This window comes from Dermacentor andersoni, chromosome 1 (assembly GCF_023375885.2).
Source record: "Dermacentor andersoni chromosome 1, qqDerAnde1_hic_scaffold, whole genome shotgun sequence".
Classification (NCBI taxonomy): Eukaryota; Metazoa; Arthropoda; class Arachnida; order Ixodida; family Ixodidae; genus Dermacentor; species Dermacentor andersoni.
Genome location: NC_092814.1, coordinates 8,768,419 through 8,790,349, shown reverse-complemented (window position 1 = coordinate 8,790,349; position 21,931 = coordinate 8,768,419). Strand labels below are relative to the sequence as shown.

Here is a 21,931-nt window from a genome sequence, read left to right as displayed (position 1 = left end):
TTCTTATATCTCGCTTTATAGGTGCGTGTTCTAAGGCATCCCGATCTCGCTGCGAAAAGTAATGAGCTTCTCTTTGAGTTATCATAAATGGTTTCTTTCCTGATTTCGTTTTTTCCTCTTAAGTAGTTACTTATGGCAGGTTTCTTTTCCATTGCCGCCACCCATGAGATTAATTCAGCCTCTCTGACTTTCCGCTTGACCTTCCTTGATGCTGTGTTGCCCATCCCATAGGCCGCATACTTGCTGGTAAGCTTCCTAGTTCTTTTCCTCCACTGTGAATCAATGTTTTGCCTGTACAGATACCTGAACACTCTCCCGGCCCATTCACTTTCTTCCATATTCCTCAGCCGTTCTTCATACTCAATTTTACTGCGAGCTTCCCTCACTTCAAAACTAGTCCAGCCCATATCCCCCTGCACAGCTTCATTTGTAGTCTTCCCGTGAGCGCCCAATGCGAGGCGACCCACTGACCTTTGGTTCCCGTCGAGTCCTGATTGTACCCCTGATTTAAAGCTAACAACCGCATTTCCAAAAGTAAGTCCTGGAACCATTACCCCTTTCCACATACCTCGGAGGACCTCGTACCTATTGTATCCCCATAGCGCTCTGTGCTTCATTATGGCTGCATTTCTCTTCCCCTTGACTGTTATGGTTTTTTCCTGTGTTTCCATATATCCATTGCCTTCGTTCATCCATATACCAAGGTATTTATATTCTGTTACCCGAGGTATTTCTTGGCCCTGTATCTCCACTGTCTGTTCACTGTTTTCATTGAATACCATAACACCTGATTTTCTAACACTAAATTTCAAACCTAAATTGTTGCCTTCCTGTCCACAGATATTAGCCAGACGTTGCAAATCGCTTTGCTTGTTAGCGAGCAACACAATGTCGTCCGCATAAAATAAACCTGGGAGTTGCTGCTCTATTACTGTACCTGCCTGTTTGTATGAGAGATTAAACCCGATATTACTTCCTTCCAGCGCCCTCTCCATCCTCACCATGTACATCATAAACAGCAGCGGGGATAAAGGGCACCCTTGCCTCAGTCCCTTGTTGATATGAACTTTCTCCGCGCTCCTCATCCCTTCCCATTCAATGCAAACGGTATTTTCTAGGTAAATCTCTCTCAAAAGCTGTATACAATCGTTACCTAAGCCTTCCCCTTCCAGAATATCCCACAAAATGTTGCGATCTACGTTGTCGTAGGCTCCTGTAATGTCTAAAAAGGCCACATACAACGGTCTGCTTTCTGCTTTTGATATTTCAATACACTGAGTAAGAACAAACAAGTTATCGTCCAAACGCCTACCTATTCTGAAGCCATTCTGAAGCTCTCCCAAAATGCCATTATTCTCTGTCCATGCTTGAAGCTTTAATTTGATTGCCTGCATTGCTAGCCTGTATATTACCGATGTATTGGTCAACGGTCTATACGAGTGAATTCTGTCTTTCTCCCCCTTACCTTTATAAATTAAATTCATTCTACTTTGTCGCCAACTGTCTGGTATCCGTCTATCTTTTAAAGTTTTTTCCACTGCTTTCACCAGAGCTTCCTTACTTTTTGGTCCTAGTTCATCTATCAGCTTAACGGGAACCTCGTCTAGCCCTGTGGCTGTGCGCTTAGGAATTTTCTCTTCCGCTTTCTTCCAGTTTAAATTTGTCAGAACCAGCTCCCTTTCCTGGGTCTCTTTCATGCTCTTTTTTTCTTCAAATACAACCTCGTCATTGCCTTGGAAAGATTCGGTTGTTATTTTCCGCATGTAATTTATTGCCGCTTCTCCTTCCAGTCTGCTTTCATCTTCGTCTAGGATATGTTGTTGTATTGTTGTCGACTTCCTGCCTAGTAATTTTATGTGGTTCCAAAATATTCTAGGTGCGGCCTTCTTTTTCTCACGTATTTCTGACAACCAACGTTCACTTTCACCTTTTAATTTTGCTTGCACCAGTATTTGAACCATAGACTTTTTCTCCCGGTATATTTCCCATTTACTCCTTACTTCATCCTGCGGCAGCTGCGCCTTCATTGCCTGTCTGCGCTCTCGAGATGCTTTCTGTCGTTCGGCGATCGCTTCTCGTATCTCCCTGTTCCACCAGCTTTTCGGTTTCTTTGTTACTTTCCAACGAACATGTTGTTTCTCTTTCCGTATTTCTGTCGTTATTACACTTAGAAGCTCACCATATTCCCACTCTTTACTTGGCCATTTGCCAAGTTCTTCCTCAACTCTAGTGATTGTATTTGCTATTTGTTCAGCGTTCAAATTTGGACTGGCCATTTTGCTCTCCTTGCTCTCTTTCCCAACTACATATCCCATTTTCAATATGATGCGTTTATGGTCACTCCCGATGCTGTTAAACCCTTCTTCATCGATGACCATTTCTCTCAACTTATCATGAATTCCTTCTGTCATCAGACAGTAATCAATGGTTGATTGCCGGTTTCCCACTGCCCACGTGACCTGTCCTTCACACTTAGGCCCTGTATTCACGATCACGAGGTTATGTTGCTCACAAAGGTCCAGCATTGACTTCCCGTTATTGTCGGTTTAGCCATCTAAATCCTGTATGTGGGCATTCATGTCACCTAATAGGACAATTTCAGCACCACTCCCGAAACCCTTAATATCAGCGCTTATGCATTCCACTAACTCTTTATTCTTCTCTGTGCAATTTTTTCCGGTCCACAAATACGTAACACCGAGCCAAGTTTCTTTCCCACTAATTGTACCTGATAACCAAAGATGCTCTTGACATTGTGAATTTACTCTTTTCCATTTGGCTCCCTGATGGATGAGCGTTCCGACTCCCCCTCCCTTTCTTTCCGACTTAGTTCTGTTGCACCCTTCCCAAACATAATTCTGAATAACTGGCGGCTCTTCTGAGTCTCTAAGGTGCGTTTCTGTAACCGCATACACCCCTATTTGTTCTCTGTGTAACTGCTCCTCAATCTCTGCCCACTTTTCCTTTCTTCTGCCGCCCTGCATGTTTATGTAGCCTATTGCATGGCGAGCTCTTTTTCTTGTTTTCCTCCTTTTTCTATTATCGACGGCTATGCTCTTCTGATATTCCCCTAGGGGACCTTCTTCATTACTATCTACTCTGACCTCCTGAGCGCCTGCGGGCCCCCTAAAAAAGCAACAGCGCGACCACCAAGTCGCCAACCCATTTCTCGTGCTAACCTGTAATTGAAGTGGATCCCGTCTCGTTTAAAACCACCACAACTTCTCACTTCCCTGTTTACTTCGACAACCTCGAAGCCTTTCTCTCGGCTCATTTTCCAGATTGCCTCATTAGCAGCCACTACGGCTCTTTGTACGTGACTGTCACGCACAGGCACCTCCGGTACCGTGCACACCACGATCTGCACCTGAGGGGATAGCTCACGCAAGTCGTCCACCCCCTTCGCCAAGCGCTGGGCTAGTCCTGGCCCTTTCCTGTTTAGGACGTCATTTAGCCCACCTGCTACTATGACGAGGTTGCGCACGTGGGCATTTTCCGCGAGCTTTTCTTTTGCTCGCTCCATGATAGAACCAAGCGTGCGCCCTGGAAATGTCCCTACCGCCACTCTTCTGTCGCATTTCACCCTCTCCACAATTGCTTTTGAGCACCCAGCCAGGTTTGAATCGCCTGCGATAATGACCATTTCACTTTCTCCTACCTCTCCCTGCTTCCCTTTGTCATTTTCCGCGTGATTCGGACTCGACAAGGGGGATTGTCCCCTGGGCCCCTGCTTTTTCCGCGTAGCGGCCTTAAGGTAGGTGCTGCTCTTTCCGGCTAACCCTTCATCACCCTGCCTGCGTTTGACGTATTTCTCTGACCCTGCCTCGCGTGTCGCGTCGGGGGTCTGCGTTCCATTGTCACGCACATTGTCGTTCACAATGGCGGCCCTGTTCAGCTTTTCCTCGGCTGCTTCAAGCCTTTTTTCAACTACCTTCCGTGCCTCACGCTCACTGTTTAGCTCATTTTTGAGTTCTTGCACCTGTTTGAGAAGCTCTTCCTGGAAAGCCTCCATTTTCTGCAGCCTAGTATCGACATCACATTGTGTGCCGGTTGTTTCGACGCCCTCTCCATTCTCGCCCGTATCCTCATCTGCCTTGTGGGACCCCCCCCCGTACTGCCTGCTTTACCGGCTTTCTCGCCATGTATTGCACGGCTTTTTGCAAATACTATAATACTATATCAATGCAGAGCACGTGCCTTTTAGAAAAAAACGATACGCGCAGGATCCAAATCCTCAAAATGCCGCAAAGCAACTGTCACCACTGTTTCAAAAATAAACAATGTCGCGGAGACCGAAGGTATGACACGCTCTCGCACGCGCTCAACCACGCGGCCACGCTCTCACTTTTCTACCAAACACGCCCAGTAAAACCGCTAATAGCTATTTGTCTTGCCACTTCCAAGCTACTAGTTAAAGACTACAAATACTTAACGTCCCACCCGGCTGCACGTGTTGGAACACGTGGCACGAAAGGACGCTCTAATCATCCTGCAAAACAAATTTACACGAAGCACACCCGCGCACCCGAAATACGAGAGACAAAAAAAGGGAAAGAAAAGGAAAACCACCTTTTACTATTTAAATGCAAAAAACCAGCAAAAATAAAAAACAGAAGCCAGCTCAAAGCATGCAAAAGTTATGATTTCGTCGTCGCCACGGAGCCCCGAAAAGCACGTCCATCCGCCACAAAATCCGCCACAAATGGCCACTTCGATCGCAGCGCCGCCACAGTATTTTTCGTCGTCGCGCGCATCACTGCAAAGCATGCGCCGCCCCAGCCTAAACCGTATTCTAGCACACTCTACTGTTTAGCTTCTCGGTGGCGTGAGGAACGGCACGCTGGCTGCTCGAAGGCGACGACGGTGCAGTGGATCGGGCGCTGCCGACCAGCGTGCGGCGCACTGCAATATCTACAGCTAGAAGGGCGGACTGCTACGCCATGCATCACGTGTTTGCCAAGATCAACAGCTCAAACCGCGCAAGGCAGCGCAAGGTCCTGTACCGAATCTGTGTATGAGTGTGCGTGGCTGACGCCGCTTGTGCAAGGCGCATGAAATCGTGTACGGGTTCGGCCCAGAAGCACGGCGAGTACGTCATGGTTTCATTCGTCTTTTTTGCGTTGAGTTTCGCTTTTGCGTGATCAGCAGTGAGGCGAGCTGAACAGCGCCTCCACGTTATCGAAATTGCTCTTTTGGCCATTGTGATCGCCTTTGTGTCCAAAACGCAGATTGTATTGTATATAAAAGTGTGCTCCGTCTCCGATCTGTTGCTGCTCTTGTGTAATGCATGCTGTGTCGGTGCACCGACGGTTAGTGTTGCACCAGAATCCTAACTTCCTCTACCAGTCAGTGTAATACCCACGAATTTGAGCTGTTTATGTCGAACTTGTTACTACATTATCTTAGGCACGGAACTTTTAGGCATATTGCGTTCTCTTAATGTAATTAATGGGCTATTCGTAATTTAGTCAGCAACTCGGCTTCAAAACTTCAAGGATGTCATTGCGATTAGCTTTCTTCAACCTACACTTATTAGAAAACCTTAAAAACTACATGCTCATTGACATAAGCCAGCAAAATGGCACAGCTTGGCCTGTTTTTCAATATACCACACTGGGGAAAAAATTGTCAGAAATAAATATTTACTGCTGGACATATGTGGGCACTGCATTTGGACACCTTGTTTCAAGCTGCCAGTAAATTAAATGAATATTTTGCTGCCTGCGCATTGTCACAACTTTCATGCTGTGAACACGGAGGCATGCAGTTATAATTTCAGGTTTCTCAACTAGACAAGGGGAAGCATTACTATGGTTGCAGTGTCACTAGCATGGTTATTACCTGAGCATCACATACGTTTTCATTGATAGCGCACAAGTTCAGACATTTATGTTGCATCTCGAAACAACAGCAGTGACATAGCTGTTTGCTGTATACTATCTACGTTGAATTGCACGAGTTTTTGTTTAAATGTGATCACTTGCATTTTAAATTGTTTTGTTTACTTCACCTTTCTAATGCCAATATGACTACAGTGTCAAGGAAGTGTGTCAGAACCGATCCCAGGATGACTGTTGACAGAAATGTGTTCGCATTGAGTCAATATAGAAACACAGCGTATTGCCACTGCGAGGTAAGTATGAGGCATGTACTGCAGCGGGACTCCTCATTCACGCTTCCATAAGAACACTCAGCAGCATCTAGTGTCGTCGTCACGAAGGCTGCATGTGGCCTCCGAAATGTATGGCGTTCCGGCCTGTGGGAACACCGAGAAACACGCCATGTGGCAACCAGGCTCCTACTCTGTCATGCTTCTTTTTGGGCTTGCTGCACCATGTAGTGACACTGCTGCGAAGAATGCCCATTGCCTCCAACACGAGAAGTGTGGCGCATCGGTGCCTGCAAACGCTGAGAATTGTTCCCTCAGTGCTACATACTGTCAGAGTTGTAGGACGATCTCACCGCTGGCATCCAGTTATAAGGTTTGTAGGCCGGCATGAACTGTGTGGTAGCTGGCCCATGCCGTCATCCAACTCGCTCACGCTTGGGACGGCGTTGTAGGGAGGAACTTGCTCTCATCGAGAACTAGGAGTACAGGATTTATTTACATATTTACATTAAGACATGAGATATATTTTAACAGTCTAGCATGACTCCCAAATGGAGCCCGAAACTCACAGCACACAAGCACAAAGCTCCAAGCACCCCGCTTGTCGAGCACACAGCTGCTTAAAAAACACTCTGTCCTCCCTAGATCCCTAGGGAAGGGAAAACTGCTGTCCAACCTTCATCCAATCGGACTGTTCACAGTTGTTGGGGCGTAGTCGACCCGCCTTTGAGGGGGAGGGCTCACATATGCACTTCGGATTCCCAGATCCCACCGAGTTGAGCGGGTCCTCGTAGCCAGGTTGTCACGCTTGACCCCAGCCGGCGCCTCTTAATTCCAGAGCTAATTTCTCCGGTAGCCGCCACGAATGTCAGCAGACTGTGACGAATCCTGGGGCACGAGCAAACGCACCGCAAAACACCCTTTTCAGAGGAGCTCTCTTGCTGCAAATAGACCATGAAGGCGACGGCGAATCAATCAACAATACACGGTCCACCAAACGTGGCTTGACTTGCAGGCGCCATCAGCTCGACAAAGGAGGTGCACGGTTGATTAACATTGCTGTGGTCTCCAGTTCTCCAAAGGAAGTGCATGGTCGGTTAGCGTTGTCAGCATCGTTAGTTATCTGAAGGACGCCACCTCCGCGGGTAGATCGAAACAACTGCAACGGGCTCAGATAGGTTTGCAGAGCAGTACCCCTGCTGGCCGATCGTAACGATACTCAGTAACCCAAGTTGGCCAGAGATTCATTGAAGAGCAGCTCTTAGCGAGTGCCGCTCATTAAAGCGTTGGTGTGAAAATTGCTCATTAAAAAGCGGCACATACCCAGTGCATTTGTGACGCAGCCTGCTAATGCATTGGGTTGCTGTCCTTGAGGATCCCTTATGAGGTGGGTTCAATTCTGCTCAGCACCAGAGAAATTTAAGGGATCTTTTTCGTCATTGTAGAACAGCACATTCCCAGAGGCATATACTTATTACCCAAGTTGGCGTCAAAGACGTTCATTGAAGACTAGCAAGACCAACTGGCAGATACCCAGTCCTGTGTCTACAGTGACCCATGTCAGCGTAAAAGAGGTTCGTTGTAGAGAGGAACGTATGTACTCATTGCCACATACTCAGTGACCCAAATTGGTCCGATGGTTGGTTTCAATCCCTGCTGCCTCGGCACAGCAGCCCGATGAGCTATACATTCCACCACTGACTACCCAGTGACCCAGGTAGGTGGGAGAAGGGTTAGAAAAAAAATTCAAGGTTCAATTAGTTATTTCTACGTGGATGAATGCGAAAGCATTGTGACCACTGTGTGATGTGTATGCCCTTTCAATTGTCTTAATTTAACTTCGACTTAACACTGAAGGTCATAGGTTCGACTCCCACTAAAGGTTGTGGGTATGAGTGCCGTAATTAACCCTATCCTAATTAAACATGCCTTAATTATCTTTGTCTTAACTAACACCAAAGGTCGTGGATACAACTCCCACCAATGGTCATGGATTCGAGTGCCTTAATGAACTATATCTTAAATAACTGTGCCTTAATTCATCTTAACACCAACAGTCGTGTACTAGACTCCCACTAGTGGTCGTGGGTTCGAGTGCCTTAACTATATCTTAATTACTTCACCTTAATTAATTAACACCAGAGGTCATGGTTTCGCTTCCCACCAATGGTCGTGGGTTTGATGACTTTTTGGACCATCGGTGATCATGCAAGCACCAACAACTATCCCGGATTTTCTTCGTCGTGAACCATATAATGCTTTTGCATTAATAAACATAGCATGAACATGAGGGGTGGGATTACAATGGCAGTCAACATAAGCATCATCAATCAGTATCGTCATTAAGGATAGAGTCTTTGAAGAGAAGGTGATCAGTCATCACAGCTATTTGGCTGATGAGATCATTCTAGTATTTGGCTGTACACATAAAGAAAGTACGTTGAAAAGTGGTTGTGTGAGCTCGTTCAGGCTAAGCAGTGTTCGGGTGGTTGTGGTGCAAAGCACAATGCATTGGATGGATAGGGTTGTTTTCAGCTGGTGGGACCTGAAAAAATTTGTGCTACAGCATAGGTGTACAATCCTGCGGCAAGTGTTTTAAGCTCAAGTTGTGTCTTTCTCTCATCATTGCTGACAGAGGTGCATGACCTGCTGCAGTATTTCTGACATATTGATCAATGCTTCCTCCAATGTCCTACTGTCATGTACTACCATCGTAATATTGTTATGGGGATGTTAGGAGTATATAAAGACTATATTTACAATATATGTACAGGATGAGTCAGCGTAGACAAGATGGCTGACCGCCAACAACCCGCAGCAGCCAGTGTCTCGCGATCTTCTTTCTCTCTTCATTCATCCTTCCGTAACAGGACCCCCGGGTGGTGAAGCCCCGTCTCGGCGCATGGTAGGCCAAGAACTGCAAGCGAAGTATGGCTTCAGCTGCGAAACGTGCACGACGTCAGCAGGTGGCGGACTTGAGGATGGATCAAACTGTAATGGCGCGATCTCGTAATTGACGTCATTAACTTGACGTAGGACTTCATAAGGCCCCGTGTAGCGAGAGAGAAGCTTCTGGGAGTCGCCGACCCGATGACATGGTGACCACAGCAGCACCCAAGCACCTGGGCCAAACTGAACATCGCGATGGCACTGGTCATAACGCTCTTTCTGAAGATGCTGCGAGGCTAATAAGCGAGATCGGGCGATTTGATGGGCCATGTGAGCGCAATCTATGACTTCGCGAGCGTACTGAGTGGCAACGCGGGGCACAGAAGGTAGGATGGTGTCAAATGGCAATGTGGGGTCGCGACCATACAAAAAATAATAGGGTGAATTTCCTGTGGTGTCTTGTCGGGACGAGTTATACGCGAATGTCGGGTAGGCCAGTGTGGCGTCCCAGTCGCGGTGATCGTTGGAAACGTACATTGAGAGCATCTCTGTGATTGTTCGGTTGAGACGTTCCATAAGACCGTTCATTTGTGGGTGGTAGGCGGTGGACAGCTTGTGCTCAGTGGCACAAGAGCGGAGGAGGTCGTTCACAACTCGAGACGAGAACGAGCGGCCGCGGTCTGTAAGTAACTGTCGAGGTGCACTGTGCGAAAGAACGACGTCGTGATAGAGAATATCGGCGACGTCTGTTGCACAACTAGTCGGCAACACCTTTGTTATCGCGTGGCATGTCGCGTAATCAGTAGTGACGGCGATCCACTTATTCCCCCTAGTCGTCGTTGGAAAAGGGCCAAGCAGGTCAAGGCCTACGCGAAAGAACGGTTCAGAGGGAACTTCAATTTGATGGAGTCGTCCAACAGGTGGCAGTGGAGGTTTCTTCCGGCGCTGACACAATTTGCAAGTTGCGACATAACGACGCACAGAGCGGTAGAGACCCGGCCAAAAGAACCGGTGTCGTATGCGGCCGTATGTACGCAAAACTCCAAGCTGTCCCGCCATCGGTGCATCGTGAAGTTGTTCGAGAACGACAGGTCGCAGATGACTAGGAAGGACAAGCAGCAGCTCAGGGCCGTCAGGGTTGATATTGCGGCAGTGGAGGCTGCCGTCATGCAGCACGAACATGCGGCACATGCCGTCGGTGCTGCCAGATTGCACTCCGGCGATGATGGACTGTAAGGATGCGTTGCGTTGTTGTTCAGTGCGCATGACGGTCATATCAGTCAAAGCCACCATGCAGGTCACCGGATCATGCGCAACAGGATCGGGAGGATCCACGGGGTGACGTGAGAGGCAGTCAGCAATCCTTGTGGAGGTGTCCAATCTTGTAATGGACACTAAATGAAAATTCCTGGAGCCGCAAAGCCCAGCGACCAAGCCGCCCAGTCGGGTCCCGGAGGGTAGACAGCCAGCAGAGTGCATGAGGGTCTGTGACGACTGAAAACGTGCGGCCGTACAAATATGGCCTGAACTTGGCGACAGCCCAAACTAAAGCCAAGCACTCCCACTCGGTGATGGAGTAATTTCTCTCGGCAGGTGACAGCAGGTGGCTGGCGTAAGCACTCGGTACCGTTCTGGTGTTGGGCGAGAACAGCGCCAATGTCGTGGCCACTTGCGTCAGTGTGGACTTCGGTCAGTGCAGATGGATCAAAGTGGGCAAATATGGGAGGGGTGGTCAGAAACCTGATGAGAGCAGCGAATGCGTGAGCCTGCTTCGAGACCCATGAGAATGGTGTGTTCTTTAGAAGATCTTTCAAAGGCCGAGCAACGTCGGCGAAGTTTTTGACAAAACGGCGAGAGTAAGAACACAGGCCGACGAAGCAGCGAACGTCAGAAGCAGAACGTGGCACAGGAAAACTGTGTACGGCGCAAACTTTTTTCAGATCTGGTTGGACACCGGATGTGTCAACAAGGTGTCCCAACACTAATCTGACAGCGCCCAAATTGACACTTCATGGAGTTCAGTTGAAGGCCAGCTTTTCGGAAGATGGCAAGGATTGCAATGAGTCGGGTAAGGTGGCTGCCGAACGTGGGAGAAAAAACAATTATGTCATCAAGGTAACAAAGGCAGGTGGTCCATTTGCAACCTCGCAGAAGAGAGTCCATCATACGTTCAAATGTCGCTGGAGCATTGCATAAGCCAAAGGGCATGACTTTGAACTGATATAAGCCATCCGGCGTGATGAAGGCCATCTTCCCGCGGTCTATTTAATCAACTGAAATCTGCCTGTTGCCGGATCGAAGATCGATGGACGAGAGAAGTATTTAGCTCCGTGCAAGCAGTCCAAGGTGTCATCGATGCGTGATAGTGGGTAGACGTCTTTGTGCGTGATCTTGTTTAAGTGGTGATAATCGACGAGGGCTGTATAAATATCAGACCAACAATGGAAATTCCTTAAGCAGGACCTTCCTGAGCTTTGTCAGCTTATGAGGCTTTAATGTATGTCACCACCTTTTAAAAAATTATTTTATTGAGAAAAAGAGATTTCTGTTCTTTAATTTCACAAATTCATCTCCAAGATTATTTAGCAAAAATATTATGTTTCCATCTTTAACCCATTCAAAAGTTCCAGCCATTTTTCCAACCCTTGTGCATGTATTCAAAACCAAAACCAAAGGCAACATGTTCCAGATAGTGCACAATTTCACCCAATATATTACTACACATAGGAATCGCTTTATTAAAGGAAAGAGACCCTGAAACAATTTTGTACAAACATACTGATTCATTAGTGTTGGTCATTCTGATCATTAAATGACATGTTACAATTAAACGACAAATTACAACAAATGATTGAGGACTTTAACAGGGAGTGTGTAAGAGTGGGGTTGAAGATTAATGTGCAGATAAATAATCAGGCAAGGGAACAAGAGTTCAGGATCGTAGGTCAGCCTCTAGAGTCTATGAAAGAGTACGTTTACCTAGGTCAACTAATCTCGGGGAATCCTGACCATAAGAAGGAAATTCACAGAAGAATAAAAATGGGTTGGATCGCATAAAGCAGACATTGTGAGCTCCTGTGAGCTTACCGTTATCATAGGAAAGGAAAGTATACAATCGGTGCATTTTACCGGTGCTGACATACGGAGCAGAGACTTGGAATCTGACAAAGAAGCTTGAGAACAAGTTAAGGACCGTGCAAACAGCGATGGAATGAAGAGTGCTAGGCATAACTTTAAGAGACAGAAAGAGAGCGGTTTGGATCAGAGAGCAAACGGGTATAGACAGTATTCTAATAGACACTAAGAGAAAAAAAATGGCGCTGGGCAGGTCATGTAATGCCCAGATTAGATAACTGTTGGACCATTAGGGTGGCAGAATGGGTACCAACACAAGGGAAGCGCAGTAGAGGATGGCAGAAGACTAGGTGGTGCGACAAAATTAGGAAATTTGCGGGTGCTTGTTGGAATTGATTGGTGCAGGACAGGGGTAATTGGAGATCGCAGGGAGAGGCCTTCGTCCTGCAGTGGACATAAAATAGGCTGATGATGATGATGATGATGATGAAGTGATCCGCGCAATGTGCATAATTTATTGTAAGGTTTTAAAAATGCGCATCACTTGCCATCTCAGTGGCACCACTCCTTCTGAGTATTGAGCTGCCCCGTCATCATCTACATAGTTGGCGCATGTGACGTCAATTGCGCGAGCTACCTGATTGGCTACCCAGGTTGCGGCATCAATAATTTCACCAACTTTATGGTGAACAAATGTTGTTTGTAATATAGTTTGAATGTTGGTTAATTTGTTTCTGTAAAAAAAAGTAGCAGAAAGAGAATACACAATGACAATTTATCACTACACTTCTGGCACACAGCAAGTGTCTGCTTGTGTTACAACGTGCTTCGTATTGATGCAAACTCTGAAGCCAGTTTCTCAAGGTTTCCTTCTTTTTTTTTTTGAGGACCACGAATAGCACGGCTTGCATTGTGTGCGTCAAATCTAGCGATTGGCGACATGTCAAGCTACGACATTGTGTCTCTCTGCAAGGCAACAGGTGAGCAGAGTTGCTGCAGCACATCAGGTAGTATCAGTATCACAACAGTAGTAGTAGTATGAAGGTGCTTTAGTTTACGCCTCCAGCCCTCCATCAAAACGCCCATTTACCCGAATATTGGATATGCTTGGCACTGGGACAGAATGCTCACAACACACGCTGCTTCGATAGCTCTTTATGGGGATCGACGGCCAGGTGGCTAGCGGAGAGGTTGGGGAGGCTTCATGCACTTGCTCCAAGACATCTGAAGTAATGTCATAATGTTGCAACATGACACAGAGCCAGTGCAGGCGCAGCATAGCCCCAATCACTCGGCAAACGAGCAGAAAAGGCATGGCTAGGGAAGAGGGTAAATTGCAGTTGTCCGGAATCTCTTAGTATGAGACGCTTCATTTAAATTGTGGCGTAAATGTTTTACTGTAGCTGTACTCTACGCATCTACAAAATTTCTTCACACCGTTTCCGGGACACTATAAATTTGGGTTCAGGATAGAGAAAGTAGCAGTGCTTTGTGCTCATTAGTGTTTTTTAATTAGTCGAAATTTTCACCAGAGGCATGTGTGGGAAGTATGCTGTTCTGGTTTGTTTACATTGGGTACGCTTAATTTTGCCAGCTTGTTTGTTGGTCTTTTGACACTCAGACTTGTCAGTTTAGTGTGTTAGAGACAAATGTGCCATTTCTTGACTGACGGCAAAGTTCTAGATTAAGGTTTTCACAATACAGGATAAAAGTGAAGGCAAGCTGCAGCACACACAAAGATGAGACGTTTCCAAGGGGGAGACTCCAAGCCTGGTGGATTTTAGGCATGCCGGATCTTGCTATTGTTACAACAGTTCAACACCTTTTTCTCAAAATGGGATTGTTGACATCCCCTTTTTATGCAAACACTCGTAACAGTTTTTGTGACACACATTTCTGTATGAAATTTTGTGTACTTAATACACAAATGTGTGCAATGGACTAGAAAAGTTTGAAATGTGCGGTTAAGTTTAATAATTTAGGCACTTGTTTGGAGAAAAGCTTGCAATGCATTCTTTTTTCTGTTTTTGTAGTAAAATGCACTTCAGTTCTAAGATATGGCAGTGGTGATGGTTTATTGCCAAGCTTAATGATATTACTGGGTATATACTAAATCATTTTTGTATTATGCCTTTAGTTATAATTGCTGGTGTGATACCCATATTTTCGCACATTTTTATTCATAAAAATGTGCCCGTTTGCCTCGTTTGAATAGTTAAACCATCTTAACTCTTTAAGGACAAGACATATAAATACACCCAAAAAATGTTTATTTTCAATCTAAATGTGCAAACATATAAAAGATAAGCCTAATCAACAAAAAGAAACATTTTGCAGAAATTTTTTCTGCAATAAGAAAAAACCCCAGGCAGGAAACTGGAAATGGGCTTCACTCCAAGGCACCTGAGGCTTCGTTTTCAATTTGTATAGACAGCTCTCATGATATGTGAACCATAGGTATACATTTGTTTTACATCACATGTGGGACACAGCTGGATATCTTACATTGGCCTGTCTCCTCAGGCCTTGCTCACAAAAGACAGTTTGTCGCATGCCAAATTTCTTCTTCCTCATCCAGTTTTCCTGTTCTAAACCAACAAATGACGCTTGCTGCATTATGAATCCTTACCAATTAGCTCAGCTTTCTGTCGTTCTTGCTGCCTGTCATTCAGTGTTGGCTGAAGACATTTAACTAGAAACTTCATACTCAATACTGAAACCTGGCAAGGAGCAAATGTTTTTCTGGTATGTTGCATGCAGGCAACACCCACCACAGACCAGCTCCCGAGCAGGCTGATCATGTCCGATTTTCTTATATTCATGTCTTCTTAGATTGGTTCTCTTTTTTTTCTATTATGTAGTCTTTTACTTGATTTACGTATTGTTAAGCTGGTTCTTTTTCCTGTTATGCATTTTTGCTCTTTGTACTTCCCACTCCTGCCTAAGGCCTTCTGTGAAGGCTGGCAGTAATTCTGAAAATAAAATAAAGGGTTAAAATTCTTAATTGCTGTACAAGGGAAACTAAAGTTGTAATTTTCGGACTTCAATTGTAAAAGCTTTTCTGACAGTTGCTGAAATACCTTAACTGTTGCTGTCCTTTCGTGCCTCAGACTTCCACAATAGCTGCTGCGCGCCCATGGGACTCGTACAAGGAAAATACATTTGTAAAAAAATATGCTGATCCAACCCATATCTAGGCATCAATGTGAAACAAAGCATTAGTGAAGGGTAAATAAAAGCTGTACAATTAATAGCAACACTTACAATTTTGTTTATTTTCATTTATTGCAACCTATAATCTGAATGTGCAATTTTTATGTTTATGCACTGCAAAGGTCACAACTTAATCTCATGCAATTTTTATATTTATGCACCATACCATTCACAAACTATGCCACTGTGAGACATCTATGCAGCAATGTCAGGAAGACCAAGTCATTGTCTGATGCTTGTCAAGGGAACAACGAGGATGACAGGTGCCATGCATAGAAAACATATCTAAATGCACTTAAGGATTGAGTCGCAGTGGCCATTCTGGGGTATCTGGCCAAGACTGCACATAGTCAGTGGTGGTGCATCGCAAGGCCACAAGCATTCCTTGCTTTGTCTCGCACTGTGTGCCACAAGCTAGCCCCAAGAAGCATGTTAGCTGTTGACTCTCATAAGCTATTCCATTAAGTGGCTTTAGGGATACCCTGACATTATATGTGCATGTTGTATGTCATGATTTGTTTGATCATGCAGAACAGGTGTGCACTTGCTGGTGCTACATTGTCTGTCAGTGCTAATATAAGCCTTTTTGCTGTATCTTGAACTCAATGCACATGTAATGTACCATATTATCCCTAGGTAACACACCTTAAGCCTAGAGCAAAATGAGTGAAAAGAGGGAGTGGGCTAACGTTTTGTGTACAATAAACCATTATCGCTAAAGGTTGTGTAGGTTTGTTTATATGCCCTTGTTCAGTCTTCCTGAAAACCTTCAAAATAAGTCACTATCATTGTTGAACAAAATGTTGATGACCTCATCACGCACATGGTCAGATGTGGTTAGCAGGAAAGATGACGGGCAACTGCCAATGCCAGTGGGCTATGTTTCGATGATTAAAGAGAAAAAATTGCAAATCATGCCAAAAACAGAGGTTGGCTTTCTTTCGTGGTGGGCATCGCTGGATATTATGGTATATACATATATGCTGAAAGATGCCAGCCGACCCATTAGCAGCCACACCAAACCCTCGGGGTTAGGGGAAGAAAGCTTTGCTTTAAAAACTAGAAAGTCACTGTTGGCATGTTCCTTGTAATTCTAGGATTGATGTTCTGCTTCTGTTGCATTTCTTTTTTTCCTTCTTGTTTTTCTCGGTGCATGTATATTTCTTACTGATATATTTAAGTTTGTGCTTACTGCACTATTTTTTTCATATTGCTTGTTCCATTATGTTTCTTTAATCATTGTATGCCAAGTGCTTTTAGACTTACCTGCCCTGTAATCAACCAATGTCATACAGATAGGAGATCCCCCTGACAATTCAGGGCCTCCTTCTGTAACATTGGTATACTAATATCATAAGAAACCAACAAACACTGACACCAAGGACAACATAGGGGAAATTACTTTTGCTTAATAAATTAAATAAACAAACGATAAATTAATGGAAATGAAAGTGGATCAAAAAACAACTTGCCGCAGGTGGCGAACGATCCCACAACCTTCGCATTTCGCGTGCGATGCTCTACCAATTGAGCTACCCCGGCACCGTTTCCCCGTCACCGTTTCGCCGTCCACTTTCTTGGGTATTTATGTTTCCATGTAGAACCCTGGGAGCGTTAGCCAGTGCCACCACTCACAGACCTTGGCGACAGTCGTGGAACATCCTTTCTGCCGCAAGCGTAACGAGAATGTGACCTTTTTGGGTGACTGAAACCGGTCAATAAACCCACACATGCTACCTGAAGGCATCAATATTGCCGGATTCGAGACCCTCGTTATGTAATAATGGAGAAGAAAGGGGGTTAACCGAGGGGCCCGGTTTTTATTTCTCATATCATAAGAAGCCAACAAACACTGACACCAAGGACAACATAGGGGAAATTACTTGTGCTTAATAAAGTAAATAAAGAAATGATAAATTAATGGAAATGAAAGTGGATGAAAAAATAACTTGCCGTAGGTGGGGAACGATCCCACAACCTTCGCATTTCGTGCACAGATATACTAAGACACTCGTGTATCTGTATGAATAGACAATAAACTTCAACTTCACCACTAGTTTGAAGAAAAGTTCTGCTGGAAACTTGGGCAGGCAAGATAGAACTCACTTTTGGCATTCAAGCTATTGCGTTGAGCTTTGCAAAGGAAGTTGTCTTCTTTTGCTGAGGGCAGTAGCAGCACTTGCTGTAATCCCTCACATTCCATAACATCCCTTAAAAATTAATGGAACAATGTTTTTGTAGTTGTCCTACACCAGCTGTGGTGACAGAATTGCATTTCATGCAGTGAAGTTTGTGCTAAATGTAGTATAGAACTGCTGCTTTTTTTTGTAGCCTACTTTCACAAATTTTTAAGCTGTTTAATGTTGAAAGGGCCCCTCACCAAGTTTAGGCAGTGCAAATGTGGTTTATATATTTCGTGATGATGCTTCTCTGCAAAGTATCAAACCACTCCATGGTGTGAAAACTACTGAAATTTCAAACACCTGTGCGCCCTTCCTGCCAGAAAATCAAGGTCACATGCATAAATGCCTTTACGTAAGATGCCCACCTCACATCACTGATTATGGCATCACGAATTATAGCAAGTGACCAGTAAATGATCAAATGCAGGGGGTGCAAAACCTCCACTGAAAGTGAATTTTTGCGCACTTACAGTGAAGAAAGAGAAGCTTGGTGATGTGATGCAGTCCCTCGGCTCCAGCATGGAAGAAGGCAGGAAAGGAATGTAGGTTGAGTATGCTAGTCGACGCAAGGAGAAAGTCTTTCTTTCATTTAATATTTTTGGGCCCATTTACAGGCAACTGGAGGGGGCCAAGGTAAAATATTTGCAGCTTGAGTCTATTTTGACAGTGCAGCTTGCCTCCTGGCAGCATGGCAATGCGACACTTCAATTCCTCCTAGTGCACTTACAGTGAAGGAAGAGAAGGATCTTGGTGATGTGATGCAGTGCCTCGGCTCCAGCGTGGAAGGAGGGAGAGAAGGAATGTAGGTTGTGCACACTAGTCGAGGCAAGCAGAAAGTGTGTCAATTTTGGCAGTGAAGTTCGCCTCGTAGCAGCATGGCAATGCGACACTTCAATTCCTCCTAGCGCATTTCCAGTGAAGGAAGAGAAGGATCTTGGTGATGTGATGCAGTGCCTCGGCTCCAGCATGGAAGGAGGCAGGAGAAGGAATGTAGGTTGCAGACGGTAGTCGAGGCAAGCAAAAAATGTGTCGATTTTGGCAGTGAAGCTCACCTTGTAGCAGCATGGCAATGCGACACTTCAATTCCTCCTAGAGCACTTACAGTGAAGGAAGAGAAGATGGAATGATGCAGAGAAGGAATGTAGGTTGTGCACTCTAGTCGAGGCAAGGAGAAAGTGTATCGATTTTGGCAGTGAAGCTCGCCCCCTGACAGCATGGCAATGCAACACTTCCTATTCCTCCTAGTGCACTTCCAGTGAAGAAAGAGAAGGAGCTTGGTCACGTGATGCAGTCCCTTGGCTCCAGCATGGAAGAAAGCAGGGAAGGAATGTAGGTTGCGGACACTAGTCGAGGCAAGAAATAGTGTGCATTTTGGCAGTGAAGCTTACACCTACTGGCAGCATGACAATGCAACACTTCCAATTCCTCCTAGCGCACTTCCAGTGAAGAAAGAGAAGAGTCTTGGTGATGTGATGCAGTCCCTCAGCTCCAGCATGGAAGGAGGCAGAGAAGGAATGTAGGTTGTGGATGGTAGTCGAGGCAAGGAGAAAGTGTGTCAATTTTGGCAGTAAAGCTCACCTCCTAGCAGCATGGCAATGTGACACTTCCAATTCCTTCTAGTGAACTTCCAGTGAAGAAAGAGAAGGATCTTGGTGATGTGATGCAGTTCCTCGGCTCCAGCATGGAATGATGCAGAGAAGGAATGTAGGTTGCGTACACTAGTCGAGGCAAGAAATAGCGTGCATTTTGGCAGTGAAGCTCACCTACTGGCAGCATGGCAATGCAACACTTCCAATTCCTCCTAGCGCACTTCCAGTGAAGAAAGAGAAGGGTCTTTGTGACGGGATGCAGTCCCTCGGCTCCAGCATGGAAGGAGGCAGAGAAGGAATGTAGGTTGCGGACGGTAGTCGAAGCAAGGAGAAAGTGTGTCAATTTTGGCAGTGAAGCTTGCCTCCTAGCAGCATGGCAATGCGACACTTCCAATTCCTCCTAGCGCACTTCCAGTGAAGAAAGAGAAGGGTCTTGGTGACGTGATGCAGTCCCTTGTCTCCAGCATGGAAGGAGGCAGGAGAAGGAATGTAGGTTGTGGACGGTAGTCGAGGCAAGGAGAAAGTGTGTCAATTTTGGCAGTGATGCTCGCCTCCTAGCAGCACGGCAATGCAACACTTCCAATTCCTCCTAGCGCACTTCCAGTGAAGAAAGAGAAGGGTCTTGGTGACGTGATGCAGTCCCTCAGCTCCAGCATAGAAGGAGGCAGAGAAGTAATGTAGTTTGTACACGGTAGTCGAGGCAAGGAGAAAGTGTGTCAATTTTGGCAGTGAAGCTCGCCCTCTAGCAGCATGGCAATGCGACACTTCAATTCCTCCTAACACCTCTAATAATGAACGAATTTTAAAAATTACTGTAGCAAAATGCTATGGCACCTTGCAAGCTTCAGTGTATAACCAAAACGTCCAATGTGTGAGGAGCCCTTTTAAGTGAAACTGGAAGCTCAGAAGTATAATCATGGGCCTCTACTTTTGCCAAACATGTTTTTTGGGTGCTAGATAGAACATAAAAAAAAGAAGACACACACAAGGCTCCTCATGTGTGTTTTTCCTTTTGTATGTTCCATCTAGTGCCCAAAAACCATGTTTAGCAAACACCACCAACATGCCAAAAAAAGAGTTTATTAAACCACTTTTGCCATTTCCATCAAGCATCGTTGACAAAATGCTGGTGACATGCAACAGAGGCTGCATGGAAAAATCGTATATGCACAATTGTTTTTACTTTTGATTTGATAAAAATGTGAATGCAAGGAAGCACAATAATGCAATTTACAGACTGACCGAAGGATGCAATTTTGGAGACACCACGCATGTTTTAGTAAGCATGCACCAGAGGTAGAATATGTATTATATTTGTTGCGTAACATAAAATTTGGTGTTGTTGCACATAAGCCACCTGCGATTATTCTTTGTTACTCTCAGTAAATCTCATTAACCATACTCTTCGTTGACATGTTGGTACTATTACTGGTGTTTGCATATATCACGTTTCACCTTATTTGTGTGTCCAGTTTAGGTGGCACATCTGTGCTTTGGTACCATTGAATTCAGGAGTACAAGATGTAACCAAATGTACAATATTAAATGCAGTGACTGCTGACAACAACAAGTCTCTGGGAGGGAGTGCATTGAACCTATAAGTTGTGCATTCAAAAGCATTTTACTGATTCACTAATAAGATTTCTAGTAGTCCAGTGCTGTATAGTGGCCTGAGTTTGCTCTAGATCGCTGGTTGTACTACAAGTTGTGTACGCAAACTGCACAATGTAATTTGTGTTGTGCTTTTTTTCTTTTGCAAGATGGCTGGGGGAGGTGAGAGAAGCGAGCTCAAGTTTTGTGGTGTCTGTGGTGACAAGGCATTTGGCTTCAACTTTGGTGCCCTCACATGTGAATCGTGCAAGGCCTTCTTCCGACGAAACGCCATTAAGGACAAGGTAGCTCTGTTGTCGGCTGCATGACCTTTTAGCCAAGCAGTGGCAATCTAGTGAAATGTTTATCTATGGATTCTATTCATTGTGACTATACATGCAAGCATGTGATTAGAACTTATTGCATTGCACCACTTTAGTTGCTGTGGGCTTTTTTTAATTAAAACTTGCATTTTAAGTTTGGGTGAAGCACCATGAGTACAGCAGAGCCCTTACTCTTTTCTTCACTGCTTGAGACATCTTTGTAATGTGCGTTGTAAAGCTAGTGTCATGGCTTGTCTGTAGAGTGGATTTGAATGGTTCAAAGTACCAGCAAAACAAATATCAACTCGGCACTGGTGATATCCTGCCAAGAGTAAAAAATTCTTATTTGTTTCTCTTTGCTTCTTTTTCAAGTATGCAACAAAATAGTACAGAGGTACTCAGTGCCCATAGCCAGAAATTTATTTCAAGGGGATTTCTCCACTGACAACTAGCACTCTTCCCCCTTCTTCATCTCTTTCTCTCTCTCTCTCTATATATATATATATAGTCACATTGTAGTGACAGTGAAGAAAGAAAGCAGCAAAACTGTAAATGATGAAATTAGCATTTTATTGGGCAAACAAAGTCAGCAATCATCGAAAATCTCATCTACCAGTCAAGCGCGTCGGGTTTTACAGTGAAACCTCGTTACTACAAACACCACATTAACAAACTTTTCAGATTAACGAACTTTTCAGAAATACCCTGCTGACTTCTTATCATTTCAATGTAAAACTATTTCAGTACTATGAACTGCAGAATACCGAACTTTTCAGAATATCGATCGTCATTCAGTTTCCCTTTGATGTTAACAACGTCTCAGTACTACAAACTAATATTCTGAAATGTGGGGATTCTTAGATTTCTATGTATGTTTCATGACAGCCAAAACAGTAGGCTAGCAGGTGACAAGGCACAGAGAGCGGATGTCGTGGCGCATGAGTTCGGAAAAGCTGAGAC

The 21,931-nt window shown here is 45.0% G+C and overlaps 1 protein-coding gene across 4 annotated transcripts in view; it reads left to right on the top strand.

The window, feature by feature from the left end:
• The first annotated feature begins 4,796 nt into the window (after positions 1-4,796).
• Hr96 (Nuclear hormone receptor HR96) overlaps positions 4,797-21,931 on the top strand; it is a 137,232-nt gene continuing 120,097 nt past the window's right edge. Inside the window, exons 1-3 of one of the 4 annotated variants that reach the window (XM_055061180.2) lie at positions 4,797-5,089; positions 17,942-18,011; positions 20,819-20,953. In XM_055061180.2, coding sequence (XP_054917155.1) covers position 5,089; positions 17,942-18,011; positions 20,819-20,953 — 206 coding nt within the window. In that variant the 5' untranslated portion in view covers positions 4,797-5,088. Of the gene's footprint in view, positions 5,090-17,941; positions 18,012-20,818; positions 20,954-21,931 lie in introns of those variants that run through there. The other 3 variants (XM_055061181.2, XM_050191445.3, XM_055061182.1) reach the window with 3 other exon arrangements.